At 39.2% G+C, this 18,754-nt stretch overlaps 1 protein-coding gene across 1 annotated transcript in view; it reads right to left on the bottom strand.

Moving 5' to 3' along the window:
- LOC149146544 (Inositol monophosphatase family protein) overlaps nucleotides 1–18,379 on the bottom strand; it is a 99,643-nt gene extending 81,264 nt beyond the window's left edge. The window contains exon 1 of the mRNA XM_089448468.1: nucleotides 17,776–18,379. Within this exon, the coding sequence (XP_089304594.1) occupies nucleotides 17,776–18,204 (429 nt within the window). The 5' untranslated portion in view covers nucleotides 18,205–18,379. The remainder of the gene's footprint in view (nucleotides 1–17,775) is intronic.
- Between the last annotated feature and the right edge of the window lie 375 nt (nucleotides 18,380–18,754).

Raw genomic sequence — 18,754 nt, 5'->3', positions numbered from 1 at the left:
TTTCCTAGATTCCTCTGATCGAGAGGTGTAGGATTGATCTAAAGATCATCCGATTCCGATAAGTATTTATGGAGATATGAATTTATTTTGATTATAATCAAATTGTCAATGTCGGCCAGCAAACTTATGTAGGCTCAGAAGCCCAACAATCACGCCTATTCATCCTCAACGTTTGCATATAAATACAAGGTGCCTCCTCCTCATTTGGACAATTCATTCACTCATCTTCTCTCTCTCCCCTACGCATAAAAGGAGCCTCTCTCTCTCTCTCCTACGCATAAAAGTAGCCTCTCTCTCTCTCTCACACGTGTGGCTGAAAGGAAGACGTCCTAGGGCAAGGAAAACACAGAAATAAGGACACTAGGGCAGCAGGTCATCTCTTTGACCAGTGTTGACCAAGCGTTGACCATCTAGGCGTGCAGATTGGGAGTGGTTACCTCTCCTAGGCAGGCCGCAAATTTTGGCATGTAAACCGAGGTGATCTAACCTCTGGTTTGTCCGGTGTTAACTGCCCTAGTTTAGGGCTGCAAGTTGACTTCAGAAATCTGCAAATTGACTGTACTTTTGGGGATGTTCAAGGGCTATTTCTACAGGTTGTTCGAGGACAAGTTGACCGGAAATAGACCAAGCATTTTAGAGGTCAATTTCAACTAGTTTGACCAAGTTTGACTTCGCTGATCTAGGGTGTGCTGCTGCTGATATAAAATTACATAATTCAGATTTTGTACTATTTCTCTCTGCTGAACTATTGAAGATAAAAGAAGATTTGATCAAAGGGTTTCCCCGCATTGGGGTTTGTCCCTGGCTAGCCACCACATCTTATGTCTCTTGTCTTGGCTTGTTTTCTGTTGATCATTTAATGTTCTATCTGCACTTTACTTAATGTATATGTGATTGCTAATCTGTAGCTAATAGGAAGAAAAATAAGTAAACTGCTCTAAGCATAGAACATACCATAATTAACAAGATCACCTTCTAATATCAAAACAAGTGCTCACAAAGGTGTTTTTGTCCTTTGGTAGGAATGGCTAATGGTCAACCCCATTAGGTTCTTCCAGTGCTTAAGGGGAACTGACAGTTCTTGGGTCCACCCCTCAATCAATAGGTGTTAGTGTATAATATAATGATAACGAAGGATAAAAGGCTTCATGGCCAAGTGCCATGGTCAAAGGCTTCAGCTAATAGGGTGTCCACATCCCAAGCGACGAGCATATGAATGTAAGGAGGGAGCAATCATGGAGGCATGAGTTACCCAGCTCGACCTGATTTCTCCACCCCTTTTGTACGCCTTTTACTTCTTCTTGATTATTCCTTGTATTACTGCATATAGATCAAGACTAAGTTGCACGAAACGCTGAAACGTTTCGGAGTTTCCGAAACGGGTACGTTTAGAAACGCACCTCCCAAAAATGGAAACGTCGGTCGAAATGTTGGGTGAAACGCCATATATGTTTATATATATAAAAAGAAATTTATAAATAAGTGAATTACACATTATCTTGCGCGAAGAAAGGAAATAAGACCCATAGATGACAATTTAGAAGGAAAATCAAGTCTATATTAACTCTCATAGATGATTACATAATGGTCGAGTTTCGGTCAAGTTTTGGCCGAGTTTCGAAGTTTCGGGTACAGGTACGTCCCGAAACGTCGAGTTCCTAGAAGTTTCATGCAACATAGGCTCAAGGGTTAGAGCTTGCTTTTTATGATGTAGCAGTATTATTGCCCCTTAAGATGAGTCATTTATCGATCATCAGGGTTGGGACATGTAAGGGTTCCTCTTGATTTTCTTTTATTTTGTTTGTGGTCTGTGTCAACCTCTAGGGCAATGGTTTTCCGGACCTACTCAAGGTATGTGAACATATAAGTGCCAAATCCCGAAGAACCAATGAAATTTTGAACCTAAAGAATGGAGGTGAGATATGGGGGCTTGTAATGTGGCATGGAAAGTGTTAAGTATGGTATAGGGGAGAATGGAACATGCTATCTCAGTCCTAGCTTTCCCAATAGTGCCCCTCCTAAACCCTAAGGCCTCAAGGAAGGTTTCACTGGATTAGGGTTAAAGATTAACCCCCCTGGTAAGGTAAGAGAACAAAATTATAGTCAAAGTCTATCAATCTTCCAAATCACTCCATCATCCATACTAAATGCCCAAAACAAACAAGTATAAGTGCCCGATTGCAAAATGACCCAAGTATCTTTTGAATAGCAGCCCACCTTCTTCCAAGTGCAAAAGTCAAATGGTGAGAGATAATGGTTGATGCAAATGGCAGAGGCACATGGAATATCATCGTCAAATGGTGGCTGGCACGAGCTGCTGGCTGGCTCGCTGACCGATGAGCTGTCAAATATAGGAGAATTTTCCTCCTATGGGGTTACCCATTTTGGTCAGTAACAGGCCTCCCACATATATCATGTGCCTTGTGGGCTCTTTAACAGAGCCCAATTTCATCAATTGGAACACATTTTGCGTTCGAACTTGTGGTCCAAGTACAATGGAGTTCAAGCTCTTCCCATGGTGCCTTGGGGTGTTTGCGTCATGCTTAAGAATGTGGAAGGCCTTGGTCTAATTGATGTTGTGACTCAAAGAAGCATCTTGGTGACCAAGTGGGGTTTTAGATGTTCAAGGGGTAGATCTCCTTGCTAGGGATTAATGCAACACAAAATTCTTTCAACACAACATGTTGATAAAATCAAGGATCTGTGAGTTTTTTAATACCCAACTACTAATTTAATAAAAATTCTGAGATGAGGAAAACGAAAATTGAACTCCAAACTGTTTTAATAAATATGTTGAGTATTCTAACAAATAATAGCAGCAGAAAATAAAATCACGAAGCCACAAGCACACAATAAACAATACACCAGAATTTACCCAGGAAACCCCAATTGGGGAAAACCTGCCAACTTGTGTGTTTTATTATTATTCTGCTCAGCAAAAATCTCAAAAAATTGATTACAAATATTGGGAAAAATTCCCCTTCAATTCGTTGTCCCTCAACACATTGTTTTGCGTCTTTCTAACCAATTTGACCTCTACATACACAGTTGTACGGACTCGTATAGGCTATTCGGCCCTCCTGCACAGGCTAACTCAGCCTTGGAAAGTGAGCATGCTGCTGAAGAAATCGCTGAGGCTATTCGGCCTCTATCTCTCTACCCTAGCGCACTGAACTGAAAACTCTTCTTGCTGCGCTAAAACACACAAGTCTCTACTGCATAATGATAATTGCCAAATCTGCGCCCTTCTCTTTTTATAAAATCGAACTGGCCCATTAACTCAAGTCGAACTGCTGAGATTGATTTATTTTTGACTATAGGAAAATTAGAATTTTCTTAAGTCAAAATTAAGTGAAAGTATAACTGCACCTTAGCTTCACTTGTGGGTTCCACTGCCAAATTTAGCGCACTTCTAAATTTAGCAGAACCCTTCCATCTCTAACTTCAATTAACAAGATCTATTTGATTTATGTGACATCATATCATCTCCCCATCATTTCAAGACTGTAGGGTGCTTCATCTTCAAGTTAGCTTGGAGAAGGGTGGGAGGCTTGGTTTGTTGGCAGATCTCAAACAACAGAGCTGAATGGGATTTGGCTAGAATGTCGATATGGAGTTGGAAGCTATATGACACCTATATCTCTGATCTCACATGCTTTCAGACAAGGAGATAAAGTAGGAAGAAGATTTTCTTCTTTAGGGACTTGTGGGATGCTAGTTCCCATCCTTCTAACCAACAGTGTACTTTCTAATGGTCTCACCCTCTCTTGTTTAGAGACAAAAATAATGAAGAATATTTTATGGGACTATCCTTTTGCAAAGTCTTGCTGGGTACAGAAGCATTCTTAGTTGGCAAACATTCATCAAGGAGAATTGCATTGAGGGGCAGCTTTGTTGGGAGATTCCAGATTTGTGATTTGGCGCTATTTGAGATTTTTTTCAATGTGTTTTCTTCAGAAACTTCACTATCAAAATGTATTTGATAATGAGGTCAGTTCTTTGGTTGTTTTTTCTGAATTATGGTGAGATGAGGTACATATGCAATTGCTGGCATAAGTATTAAGGATCATTGCTAATTAATTATGCCAAACTGTTAGACCATGTCTATTATTCTGATTTTATAGCTGTTTTAGTTGCCTTAAATAATAAGATATGAATTTCCATTGTATATACTCTTATGTCTTTTCACTTTTCTTTTTTTGACTGATTTAAATATATTTATGTATATATAAGAATTATTTTTACTAACAAAACTATGGAATCTATTCCAACTCAACCATATCTATTCTATGTATCGCTGGAATTTTGTACCTTCCCTTTTAAGGGATAATGCCACTAATTATGTAGCTGCTATCAAGTTGCATGACACCCCACATTGTTCTGGAATCCATGCACTGCCCATTGCATCGATTCGATGCTTGAGGATGTGGGAAATTATCCTTCATAAAGGAGGTCATTGATTTGGCTAGGAGTGTCTCAAAATTCATATTTAACTATGCATTTATGCTTTTGCTCATGAGGAAATTCACAAGAAATGGGCAGTTGTCAAGTCCAACAGTCACACATTTTGCTAGCATCTTCATTTCTCTTCAACCTATGCTCCAATGTCAGTTTGAATTGAAGCAAACGTTTGTTTGTGATGAGTGGTGCAATTGTGCATTTAGCTCAAGATGAGGAAGGAGAACCATTGCTAAACTAGTGTACATCGATTCCTTTTCGGAAGGAGTGCAAAAGGTGAGCATGTTTAGTGAACGATTGGTAAGCTTGCAATGGGCAACTTGTATGAGGCCATGGATTGGGCCAAAGAAGCTATCCAATCTTATTATGTGGGCAAGGGTACCCCCAAATATGATAAAGACATGACGATTTGGATTTGATTGATAGTCAATGAACCAGGATGCTCCATCAGCCCATTCATGCAGCAGCACTTTTCCTCAAACTCGCCTAAGCTTACTCATGCAACTTCGATTTCAATGATGACGCAGTCGAAGGGATATCGACATGTCTCCAAAGAGGATGGTACTTGATGTCGATGCTTGAAAACAATTAATTGCAAGATGGAGATGTATCGGGAGGCCAAAAGACTATTTGGATTTGTTGATGTATCAATAAAAGGAGTGTTTTGATGCCATGTAAGCCACTAGAATTAAAATTTTATTATGTGTTGTATTGAAAAGTTGAATTATGTTTTAATGAAATGTAATTTGACACCTTTTTTTAACTCGTTGTAGATGTTTGATGGCAAAATCATGGTGCAAAAGCACCAAATTTGTGAAAATTTTCCATTTAGGTCCTTTGCCAAACCTGTAGTGCTTCAAGATATGAGCACAATTGGAGAGTTTGAAAGAGTACACTCAAAAAAGTGCAACAGGTTAGAACTTCAACTAAGCAATTACAATTATTATAATTTATGACCCTCAACATATTTATGACCCTCTTATAGGTTGGACTTTGTGAAAATTCTATTGCAGTTAATCTAGTAATTATTCTCCTATCTTTTAGATTATTTGTCCCAGTAAATTAATTTACTGCAAATATTGAATAAAAACACAATTGCAAATTTCACCAAATAATAAATCACAGGAACTGTAAAATGAACACCAATATTTTTGAACAAATTGTCCCTAGAAACCCCAAGGTGGCGAAAACCAGTTCTACAGATGAGGGTTTTATTAATATTCAACAAATCCGTAATTGAAATTCACATAAATTGCTTGTCGTAAATTAGCAATCAACTGGAAAATTATTTCCTTCACTTCTGTGAGCTAATTCGACCTCCTAGAAGCTATTCGGCCTCTCAAGATCAATTTGGCTCTCCTCTATGACCCTGAATCGATCCACACGTGTAGTCTTAGCAAATAACTAAGCCTCCTTTGGCAACTCGCACTCCCTGGCATAATAACATGGCCTCCACTGGAAAATTTATCTCTAATGGAAAACTCGATTTCTCTCCTGCAAATCGACTTTTTCTGGGAAATTTGTTTTTTCCTCCGACAACTCGACCTCCTCAGTCAATTCGCATCACTTGGAAAACTTAGCCTCTACAGAATAATTTGATCTCCCTTTATCACTAAGAAATTGGAAACCATTGTGAAGAAATTCTCTTAGACAAATCGATCTCAATCACTGTTGAACCCTGTTGTTGGTGTCTTCCACACTATCACTGTGCCCTTGCTCACTGAATTGTCTCTCCAAGAGCCCTATTGATTTCCTCTTATAATCTCTCGTTGATGAATCAACCGCCACGATCTAATCACAATCAATGGCTAACATCATCTTGACCACTTCAAGTCACTTTTCTAGAAGTCACTAGAGAAAAATTGACTTTTCTCAATTAAAATTGATTAATTAACATATTCCCTAAGTTAGACTCAGGAAAATAATTAAAATTGGTTAATTAAATCTAATTAAGACATTTCCCCTTAATAAAATCAATTGGGCTTAGAGATAATTAATCCTCTTGTGTTCCTAGCCTCATTCACACCACTTGAGACTAGAACACTTGTCTGAGCTACACAAACTAACCCTCCCTCTTAGCCAAGAAGGTGTTTTGCATAACACCCATCTTATCTCTGAAGAAGATGAATCTTGCCTTCCCCAAAGCCTTCATCAGAATATCTGCTACCTAATGATTTGTAGGTATATATTGTAGTTGAATTGTCTCGCGTTGTACACAATCCCTGATGTCGACATGCTTAGACCTATCATGAAACACTGGATTCGCAGATAGCTTGATGTAGCTTTAATTGTCGTTGTGTATCATGGTCGTCTCTATCCTCTGAATAAACAAGGCTACTAACAGTTTCCGAAGCCAAATGGCCCCACATGTCACCATGCTAGCTGCTATGTACTCTATTTCTGCGAAACTCAGTGCCATGAACTTTTGCTTCCTGTTGTACCAAGAGACAACTCCAGATACCATGTTGAAGCAACACCTTGAAGTGTTTTTCCTGTCCATTGTACTATTTGTGCAGTCTGCATCAATATAGCCCACCAACCTGATACCATCACCTCCAGCATATATGATCCCATACTATATTGCACCTCGCAAATACTATAGCACACACTTTGGTACTATCCAGTGCACCCTCTTCGATTCAACCATGGACTGACTAAGAGAGTTTACTGCAAAAGATATATGTCCTGGTGTTGACCAAATACATAAGAGAGCCAATCAACTGCCTGTAGAGCATGGGGTCCACATCCTTCTCCCTGGATGTATCTACTTTCCTCCAATTGGTTATCATGGGTGTAGACATGGCTCTGTAATCTTCCATCTTGAACCTCCTCAATATCTTGAAGTAGTATTTCCCTTGACCAAGGAAAATCTCCCTGTCTGTTTGCCACACCTCTATGCCTAGAAAGTAGTGCATGAGCTCCAAGTCTTTCATCTCGAACTCTACTGTTAAGTCCCTCTTGCACTCCTCTATGAGCCCCAATGAACCTGTCAAGAACAAGTCATCCACATATAGGACAAGAATGAGTACCTCACCCCCAACCATCAAATAGTAGAGGTTTGCATCTGCCTCACTTTTGGCATCTTCCTTCTTGTATACAAGAAGTTGTGTTGCATCTGTTGGCACGACCACAACACTAATTGCATATTCCCTGAGAGCATTCTCTTCTAGCAACAATAAAATCTTGGCTTTCCAGACACCAAAGTTAGAAGCACCATCCAATCTACCCCAATCTCTCAATCTGGCTGAATCCATATTTGAAACCCTCAAAAAATATTAGCAAACTCCAAATAAATCTAAAGAAATCGATCTAGGTTTTATAAACCCTCAGTTTTCTCTTCCTGTACCCTGCGCAAAGCTTCCTCTGCCCTCAGATCTGCTTTGATACCATGTGAAAATTCTATTGCAGTTAATATGGTAATTATTCTCTTATCTTTTAGATTATTTGTCCCATAAAATTAATTTACTGCAAATATCGAAAGAAAAAACACAATTACAAATTTCACCAAATAATAAATCACAAGAACTGAGAAAATCACACACATAATATGGCCACCAATATTTTTGGTTGTCCCTGGAAAAACCCCAAGGTAGGGAAAACCAGTTCTACAAATCAGGGTTCTATTAATCTTCAGCAAATCTGTAATTGAAATTGTTGAGAAAAATACTGAGAGGGGGGGAGGGTGAACCAGTGTTTTAAAAACTCACTTAAACCTTTCAATTTATTATTCAGATTTTTGTACGCTACTGTCATTAAGTAAACCAACGTATGTACGCGACTATGATGAAGGAAAACCGTGTATATCCAGTTAACTAACTTTTCATATATTTCATCATTTGTTCTACTTTAACCAGTGTATCATTACTTCATTAGCCTTTAATTAAACAGTAACCATGAGCAGTAAAAATAGAATAAAACATCACACATAAGCAACACATCAACACATGAGGAAACCAAGGGATTTAGGTGGAAACCCAATGTGGGAGAAAACCACCGTTGTCGTCGTCTCTGTTTTCATCTTTTATTATAAAGGAAAACCTCTTACAATCTTGTACTATCGCAGATTCATACCAGTACGCAACACCCACCTGAAGAAGGCTACAACCTTCTCTTGTCCTCCAGCACCCACTGGAAGGGAGCTCCAACCCTCTAATCTCGTTTACCGACACCCAACGGAAGGGAGCTCCAACCCCCCTGACCAGATTTGCCAGCTACCACTGGAAGGAAGCTTTGACTTCCTCACTGAATGCTCCAACCCTCACCACCTCTGTGGATCGTGATAATATTTCATACTGGATCCACTTGACTGACAACATCAACCCTGCAGGCCACTTTTCATCATATTTTCAGACTAAACCCACTACCATCATTTAAGCCCAATACCAAATAACAATTCTGAAACCAATCACTATATCAAATCACTCAATCATTGAACCAATTGAATCATCAAAGCAATCACTGAATCTTAATCAATCAATACAACTAGATCAAATTAAACCAGGATAGATCATATCAATGCATAACTACTCATCAATAAGCCAAACACTGTTACCCATCACAAAAACCAACTGCTGCTACTGCAAACCCTGATCAACCATATGTCAGAATATATATGCTATTGTTCTGATTCATACCCGCGTATGTACGTGTTTCTCCTTAAAAGGACCTACATACAAATCTTAAAATATTGAACAACTGAGTCTAAATCATTGCCACACTGAATCACATACTGAACCCACTATAGATCACTGAACCAAATACAGATCATCACACAATAGCATCATCTCTAGTCAACATATCATTCCATAAACAATTCAACCCAACCAAAACTGTCAAACACAAATTATCATAGCAAACATAACATAAATGATCAGACATCATTAACAGCTCATGCTGCAAAACCCTAGTAGATGTACGTGACTCTTATAAAGCACTTCCGCGTATGTACGTGCTTATCATTCACCAGACTTGCGTACAGATCTGTCCATACTGCAGAATATATACGCGATTAATCAGAAGAAAATCTATGTATGTATGCAGCTTCTCAATGGAAAACCAGCATACAGATCTATAATCACTGAATCATACCCTCGCAGCCCAACACAACATCTATCAAACCCAAATCTTGGCATACAAATTGTTACAGACACACATCATAATATCATCATCACAGATCTATCAAACCCTAAACAGATTATCCAATATGTGGTCACTTCAGATTTATTAGATCCGGTCCATCTCCATGCTCCCTGGTGTACACCTATTTCAAATCAAGTTATTCATAAATAATCCATCACATCCACATTCTAACACTTGATCTCCATCTCCTAATATAGTATAAGCCTTAGTCGATGCCTTAGGCCAATCCCTTAGTAATGTTGATGGTATTCTTTGACGAGATCAAATATTCGTTGTCGCGTGTTGGACATTGGATAAACCAACGCTCCCCGTGTGTTTCGCGACATGGACTAACCGCCTCTCGTGGATCCTTATCTCTGGCGATGTGATCGTTGACTAACACCTGCGGGTTTTGGTCTAATGGCAATCACGATTCCCAACAAGTGGTATCAGAGCATAGGTCACGAGTTCGATGCACACCCAGCTCGCATTTGGGGGGGGGATTGTTGGACATTGGATAAACCAACGCTCCCCATGTGTTTCACAACATGGACTAACCGCCTCTCGTGGATCCTTATCTCTAGCGATGCGATCGTTGACTGACACCTGTGGGCTTTGGTCCAATGGCAATCGTGATTCCCAACATCGCGCTCATTATTATGGGCATTCATAATACCATGGCACGGAAACTGTAGGCGACTTCTCTTCATCATACCTACGTATGTATGCATCTTTTCTTCACAGGACCCACGTATACTTTCCTAAACTTCACCTTTATCATCCTTTTGTCTTTGAATTGATATTCCTTTGTCCATCTCTCTTGTAGCATCTGCATAACCATCATGTTGACATCCTTATCAAGTAGGTTGCCATCAAGGACAACACATTAGTCACAATGCCAACAGAAATTTTACATAAATTGCTTGTCGTAAATTAGCAAAGCACCAACAAATAATTTCCTTCACTTCCGCAAGCTAATTCGACCTCCTGGAAGCTGTTCAACCTCTCAAAATCAATACAGCCCTCCTCCCTGACCGCGAATCGATCCACACATGTGCCCCTGGCAAATAACTTGCCCTCTTCTAGCAAGTGCACTCCCTAGTAGAATAACACAACCTCCACTGGAAAATCGATCTCTACTAGCAAACTCGATTTCTCTCCTGCAAACTGACTTTTTTTGGGAAATTTGTTCTTCCTCCATTAACTCGGCATCCTAAATCAATTCGAAACACCTGGAGAACTTCGGCCTCTACAAAATAATTAGATCTCCCTCTGTCACTAAGAAACTGGAAATCGTTGTGAAGAAATTCCCTCTGGAAAATCGATCTCAATCACTATTGAACCATGTTGTTGATGTCTTCCACCCTATCACTACGCCCTTGCTCATTGAATTGTGTCTCCAGGAGCCCCATCGATTTCCTCTCATGATCTCTTGTTGACAAATCAACAGCCACGATCTAATCACAATCGATGGCTAAGATCATCTTGACCACTTCAAGTCACTTTTCTAGAAGTCACTAGAGAAAAATTGACTTGTCTCAATTAATATTGATTAATTAACCCATTTCTCTAAGTTAGACTTTAGGAAAATAAATCTAATTAAGACATTTTCCCTTAAAAAATAAATTGGCCTTGAAGATAATTAATCCTCTTGTGTTCCTAGCTTCATTGACACCACTTGAGACTAGAACACTTATTCGAGCTACACAAACTAACAAACTTCACATGTCCTAATGAGTTGGTATATATCCACTACAATCTTTGATTGTGGGTGAGAAAGTTGGAGAAGATACCTAATGTGGACATTGTTTCCTTGGACAATATTAACATATTGTCTGAGTTGAGGGTGGAGTATGAGGCACCTATTATGGAGGAGGCACCTGCATGGTTAGAGGAGGAGAAGCACCAAAAGGCATAAGGAGCAGGGGAGGAGCAGTAAGAGTGGGGATCAAACGAGGACTTTAACATCATGGAGGTTGATGTGGCAGCGTCAGAATTGTTGGGAATAATACTGAGAGGGGAGGAGGGGGGGTGAATCAGTGTTTACAAAGCAATAACTTTTTCATTTCCATAATCAGATTTACATATGCTACTTCAGTGAAGGGAACTCGCGTGTGCACACAATTGTTCTTAAGACAACCAACATATATCCAGTGAACTTATGATTCAGTTAATTCATCATATGTCGATCTTTAATCAGTGCATCAATACTTTATTTAAACATTAAACAGTAACCATGTGCAGTAATAACAAAATAAACCATCACATATAAGCAACACACATGAACACCAAGATTTAAGGTGGAAACCCAATGCGAGAGAAAAACCACCTATTGTTGTTGTCTTTGTCTTCTTTTAATATAAAGAATAATATGTTTACAATCTCGTACTAGTGCAGGCTCATACCAGTGCGCAGGCACCCACCTGCAAAAGGCTACAACCTTCTTTCGTTTTCCAGCTTCTACTAGAAGAGAGCTACAACCCCCTAATTCTTGTACTAGCCGATATGTTTACTAGTACGTAGGCTCCGACCTACAGAAGGCTACAACCTTCACTCATTCTCCAGCTGCTACTAGAAGGGAGCTCCAACCCCCTAATCAAATCACCAACCACTACAGGTAGGAAGCTTCGACTTCCTCACTAAAGGCTCCAACCCTCAGTATCCTCCAGGGGCCACGTTTCATAAATTTTCACATTGGATACTCCTAGTGCACAATACTACAATATGAAGGCCACGTTTCATCCAATTTTCATACTGGACCCATTAGTAACATTGAAGCTCAAAATCAATCACCACTGCAATACAACCATCAAAACCAATCACTGAAACTCAATCATCAATCTCTAACATAACTGAAACCAATCATCAATCTCTAAATCAACCATGACTAAATCAATCAACCACTAAAACTCTGACATAATGAATCAACCATTCATTCAAACTTAATCAAATTCAACCAATCAACTGGAAAAAATAGATCACTATAACCAGTACACAGATCTGAACCCAAAACACTGCATCAAAAGCCAAAACCAACTATAACCTCAAAAATCATGTATCAGACTATATACGCTCCTTTAATGAAGCCAACCTGCTTGTATACACAACTTCCTTTAGCCCAACACGTGTATACCTCTAAAGACACTGAATCATAAAACCTCTGAACCACAAACTGTACCAATCATTGACATTCTGAAGATCTACTGTCAATTTATAGAGTTCTAAACAGATGGCAACAAGGATAACCCTTCTTACTCAATCAATTAATCAATCAGACACAAACTTTTTATGCATTCAGTTTTACTTTCAGATCTAAGAAGACTTCATTGACAGACAGCAGTAAAACAACAGCACTGATCTGATAGATCAGTCATCCCTGAACATCAAGCTTTTCTTTTGCATACGCTACTTGGAAGAGCCGAACCAGTGTGTATATGCACCTTCACCAAAGCGAACCAGTGTATAGATCTACAAATACTTACTTATAACTTCACTACAATTCCAGACTTCAGACATACCCAGATCATCACATATAAAGGATAAAACGTGTATTAGCAATCAGATCTAGCCTATCCATTGTTAGATGACATAATGATAAGTCATTATGATCCTGATCCATCATTAAATATCATCCATCATCAAACACTCAGGTGTATACTTAGTTCAAATCAAGCAAAGCATCAAAAACCCATAACATGCATATTTGCTTTTGATCTAACACTTCATAAGATATTCATTACTTATGTACTTAGCCCTTTGATCTTCTCCTCCTTATATACTTAGATCCTTTGTCAATACCTCGGACCAAAACCTCAGACCAATACCTCGGACCAAAAAACCTTGGACCAAAACCTTGAACCAATACCTCAGACCAAAAAACCTCGTACCAATACCTCGGACCAAAACCACACTTGGGATCTGTAGTATTCTTGGACAGGATCAAATAGTTGTAACTCCGCTCAATATTGTGGGCTAATACCATGGTATTGACCCCTAGTATTCTCTACTCTTGAAATTCATTGATTTTCCAATCTATACGCGCTTTGCCTCTTGTGAAAGTGTGTGCATACGTATACGTTATTTTTGTTTTGTGAACCCGCGTGTATACGCTACTTAGACAAGGTGAACCAACGTATACTTCTTAAACCATTCTCTTTCTTCAATTTCTTGATTCTGATCTGTAGTCCTTTGTTCCTTCATCCTATTCTTTTGTACCATTACTCTGTTCCCTCTGAATAGACCTCTTATAATGCAATTTGCCATATTACTTCTGAAATGATTCCTTTGAACTACCCTGCATTTTGTCACATCTATAAACACAACTGCGATGCATTCTGTCACATCTGATATCTCTCTAGTAGATTCATCTAGTTACCATATACAAGTGAGTTCTTCTGCTACAAGTGGGTTGCCATCAAGTACAACACATGCATCATAATGCCAACAAGAACCACCTTCTACGCAAATTGATACAGTTACACCCACTAGTAGATGTTAGATAGATGATGCAGGGACTTCTAGTGGCAAACAATCCATGACCTTTTCCTATAAAAGGGGAAGCAAGAAATTATTCTAGATAGCTAGCTACTAGATTTGTCATTGTCGATGACTCGTGATGATGAAATAGATTTATACATTTCATGTCTTCCTTTATTGGTTGTCCACTTTTGAGTCCTTGATTGAACAACTATCAAGGTTCACAGTTCAGAGTTCAGTGTTTACTATTGACTTTGATGTAACATTTTTTATTTGGCATTCATTATATAGATATATATCAATGTTTTTTATGTATTTATGTGCTAATGTGTTTATTTGATATTGTTGTTGGTTATATGTTTTAAAATTGAACAAAATGAATTTATTTAATGTTTGTCATAGTTTGTCAATTTTTATTTTTATTTTTAGGCTGATACTGCCGGCAAGTAGTATTCCAGACCCTCACTGATATTTTACCAATACTGATTTTTTCAACAATAATCTAAACTCATGCACAAAGTGCCCCCACTAATAAAAACAAACCCTAACCCTAATCAACACAACAAGTGCACCCTCCCACTAGATAATGGTGCTTGAGTTAATGCAACCCTAATGGAGGATGACAGTAGCATGAATATGCACACACCCCTCCTTGGGATCCATGGCCTCACTAAGTGCCTTATGCAAGCACTGTAACTACCTAGGGATATGTGCCATTCTCTAAGAATAGAACATACATATATTTTAAACTAGATTGAGCTGAAAGTTGAACTAAAATGGAAACTAAATTAAACTGAATTAAACTTTTGTAATATTCCAAACGGAAAAACACTGTAGATAGCAAAAGCAGTGAACTAGCTATAGCTACAAAATTCAAAAATGCACAACCATACACATTTGAACACAGAAATATGAGCAGAAACTTTGAGTCATTGTATTAATTTTGATAAATATGAGTACAATAAATGAGATGAGAGGAATCTAAAGAACCCAGGTGTGACTACAATGCTCAAATGCTGGAAAGATCCCCCAGGGAGAACTGTGCATGCCCAGGAAGAACTACTAGCTGCAGCTGGAAGGAAACTAGAGGAACTGCTCTGAAGAGTGTTGGAAATGAGCCGAAACTCTGATGCTGGCCTCCTCAATCGGTACCGGGCAAGACCCAAAAATATCTCATGAACCCAAGTGGTGGAAATGGTCCCAAGGTGAACTGCACCCTCCTCCAACAATTTATGTTGTTGGCTGCTGGATGGAACTAGGAAGTTTGCCCTCAAAAGTGCTCAGAAAGTTCAGCAAAATTAATCTAAGCTTCCTCTCACCAAACCTACAAAAACCCAAAAAGGGTTTGGGCTAGACCCACAAATCACCAGTGCCCCCAAAATGGTGCGAGCTCCTATCTCTGTCAGACAATGCGCACAGCTGGAAATAGCTCAGCCAATATGTGCCAAAATCCTCATCGGAATGCCTCCCAAATTCCTGCAAATCTCCCCAGAAAAACACCTTCTATTCCCTGCCCCTATCTCTCCACAAATTCTTCTCCCTTCTTCCCTTGCGCAGGCTAAGCCAAAAAACCCGATGCAATGCTTAGAGTGAGAGAAATGGCTCCTCAAAATCCCTGCCTCACAGCCCAACAAATTCGCTACAAAATCTCCGGCTATGTGTGGGAAAAACACCTAGAAATCCTCTGGAACTCTAGCAATCTATAGCTGAAATCAATTGGGTTGCTTCGAACAACTTTTGCACCCAATGAAAATACATACCAGCTAGAAATGGTTTGCAAAGTAGCTCCTTTCTAAGTCCTAAGATAGACTTCTCTCTACTCTCCTAGGGTGGCACTCAGATTTCACCAAAGGTAGAGGTGGAATTCCGGGTTGGGAATCCGTCGTGCTAAACAGCATCGGTTGACTTGGCTAAACAGCCCAAGAAAACTTGTGTTCAAAAGTTAAATTGTCAAAAGATGCAAAAGAAGGCCTCTTCTCCTTATGTATAATTGTTGGCCTCCTCTCCCTTAGTGGCCCCCACTCTTTCTCTCTCCTAATTTGCACCCCCTCCTCTTTTTTCTCTCCTCCAACAGTGTGAGTTCCCTTCTTGGGCCGAATTTCTCTCTCTTGTAGGCCCCACGTTCCAACTTCCACTAGAAGTACAATTTCCCTTTCTCCTCCTTAGTCCCAATGCCGGAATTGCCTCCTCTTCCAATAATCGTCTCTAATGCGGAAAATCAAAATTAGGGGTATTACAACTTTCTAAATCTGGAGCAGCAGTTAAATGAATTTAACTGGAGGTGACAAAATTGGAAATAAACTAATATTGGCACATGCATGCTGAAGGCATCCATGTGTCTTCTACTTCCCTACATAATAACACCTTTCTCACACTCTGCTGGGCATAGGAACATAGGCAGACTATTGTTCAGACCTGCTGCTAGACAAAACTGTGGCTGTGTGCACCCTGGTTAAGTGGAGACAATTAACCTAGCTAAATACGTAAAAAAATCTAAAGATAGATACAAAAACAAGGGATAAGAACACATTGTGCAGAGGACGAGTCAGAATTAGAGGAACACAACTATCAGAAATGTCCAATCAAAGATATGGAATTCATACTCTATAAATGGAAAAGAAAATTAACTCACTATAACGAAATGATCAACTCCCCTTGTGGAATCTCCAAAATATCTTGACAACCATTGAATCCATTAAAAAGGATGTAAGTTATTTCCAAATTATGAACAACTTGCATGCTGTAGAGATCCGAAAAGAATAATGAGAATCCATAAAATGAGGTGGGAAGAATGTACGGAACAACAATACGTGCTTCTAATCGAGCTTAAATCTCTTAGCTCTAATTGATGAGGTCATGGTTAAGCGCAAAAGATAATAATATGTTAAGCCACCTACAAGGTTCAATTCCCCTGAATATACATATAGCAGTTAAGGCCAAGAGCAAGTCCTAGGTGGTTTTGATGAAAAAGTGCCTCGTTATCCTGGAAGTTGTACAAAACAGAACTGCTTCAACGATTCAGTCCTCAACTGTTGTTTTGCCCATGCAAGTGGACTCCTACAGAAATGCTTATGTTCAACGATTCAGTCCTCAAATGTTGTTTTGCCTGTGCAAGTGGACTCCTTGTGGTGCCTGACCTCTTCAGGCTAGTTGCAATGCTTCTATTTGAGCTTTATAAAATGAAGCACTTCAAAAAAAAAACTAAAAAAAACAATTTATGAGTTGTTCTCAACTCAAACAACAAATAAATATTCAAGCTATTCATTGACAAAAAATGATATACTATAAACTAATGGTGATGAGGACATGAGCTTGCAGTCCAACAACAAAGTGTGATTCTAGTGTGATTCTAGAATTCAAGTTACTAGGTGTCTCAATCAAACAACTTCTCATAACAAAAGAAAACAACCTTGCATCCATTTGTATATTACCATGTACCATATTTTTTGTTAATATAAGCAGCATTTAAAAAAGAAAAATGTAGAATTTGTTGAAAGTTAGTTTGAATTTCCGTTCTCATTAGCAAGCGTGATAGTCTTGCGAGGGCTGGTCTCCCTGAGTCCATTATCTAAGCTAACTACACTTGAGATATCTTCCGTGGGTGCTTCCTTACATCTCGTCGGACTACTAAATATCATTGCAATTCTTTTCGATGTCAAATAGTAATGCCAACCTATTTAATCAATTACTTGGATAAATGCGGGTTTTGAAGACACATTGTACCGATATAATGTCCAGCGGTTTGGCAGCATCCCGTCCCGTGATGGAACCTGTTGCGGCAACACCATGCCCTTTTTGCTTTCCCAAAACCGAGTTCGAGGGGGACGCCACGAGGGCAGCAATGCGTTTACACGCATACTGCAGATGGCTGAACAGGACCACCATGTCATCGGCCACGTCAGCTCCGCCCTTTCCCATGTAATCCATTAGGGTCTGAAACCCTCCTTCCTGGGGTATAACTGCCCCTTCCATTGCACACAATGCAACCCCTTGTCTCAAGGTCAGAGCGGGAGTTAACGGGTTGAAATTCCTGAGTGGCTTCTTGTGAGGTAATGACGAGCATTTGGGGCGAGTGGGATGCGATGGAACACGGCAGAATGAATCAACATGGTGGCAGGTATTGAAATTGGAACATAGGACCAATGACTGCATTATGTCATGAAATCAGTCCAATACTGAACAGACCTTACTTTCATTTTGTGCTTCATTTTGAAATTTTTTTGGCAGGTTTTCAAACATATCATGTCAGTTTCGTCTCTCACAGAAGGGGATACCGCTTAGCCTCATATTTCATATCTCAATTTTCACAGTATGAGACAATGACAATATGTATATTTTAAATAAATAATCGTCAGATGCATATGTCTATGCTTTTCACTGGGAAGTCGATGGCATCGTTGCCATGTCAACATGCGTAATATTTTGTATGGTTCTGCGAAGCACCATACAGCACCATACAGCACCGAGGCTATAAGATTCGTTTTGTGCACGTTAAATTCAAAAAAAAAACGATGTGGTCCCAATGGTGGGGGAAAAGAGCAATGGTTGGGAAAGTTTAGTCTTTATAGGTTTTATAGTTTAATTCTCTGCAAGACTATGTGAGAGTTATACAATTTTTTCAATTGAAAAAAAAAAAAAACTCAAAATATGATTGAAAATTAAAAAAAAAATCAAAACGCATTGAATTGAATAAATGCAAGGG

Source organism: Pinus tabuliformis, chromosome X, assembly GCF_031772625.1.
Source record: "Pinus tabuliformis cultivar Carrire ecotype Pingquan chromosome X, CPIR1, whole genome shotgun sequence".
Lineage (NCBI taxonomy): Eukaryota > Viridiplantae > Streptophyta > Pinopsida > Pinales > Pinaceae > Pinus > Pinus tabuliformis.
The sequence above is the reverse complement of the archived record's forward strand: the minus strand, read 5'-3'. Positions and strand labels throughout refer to the sequence as shown.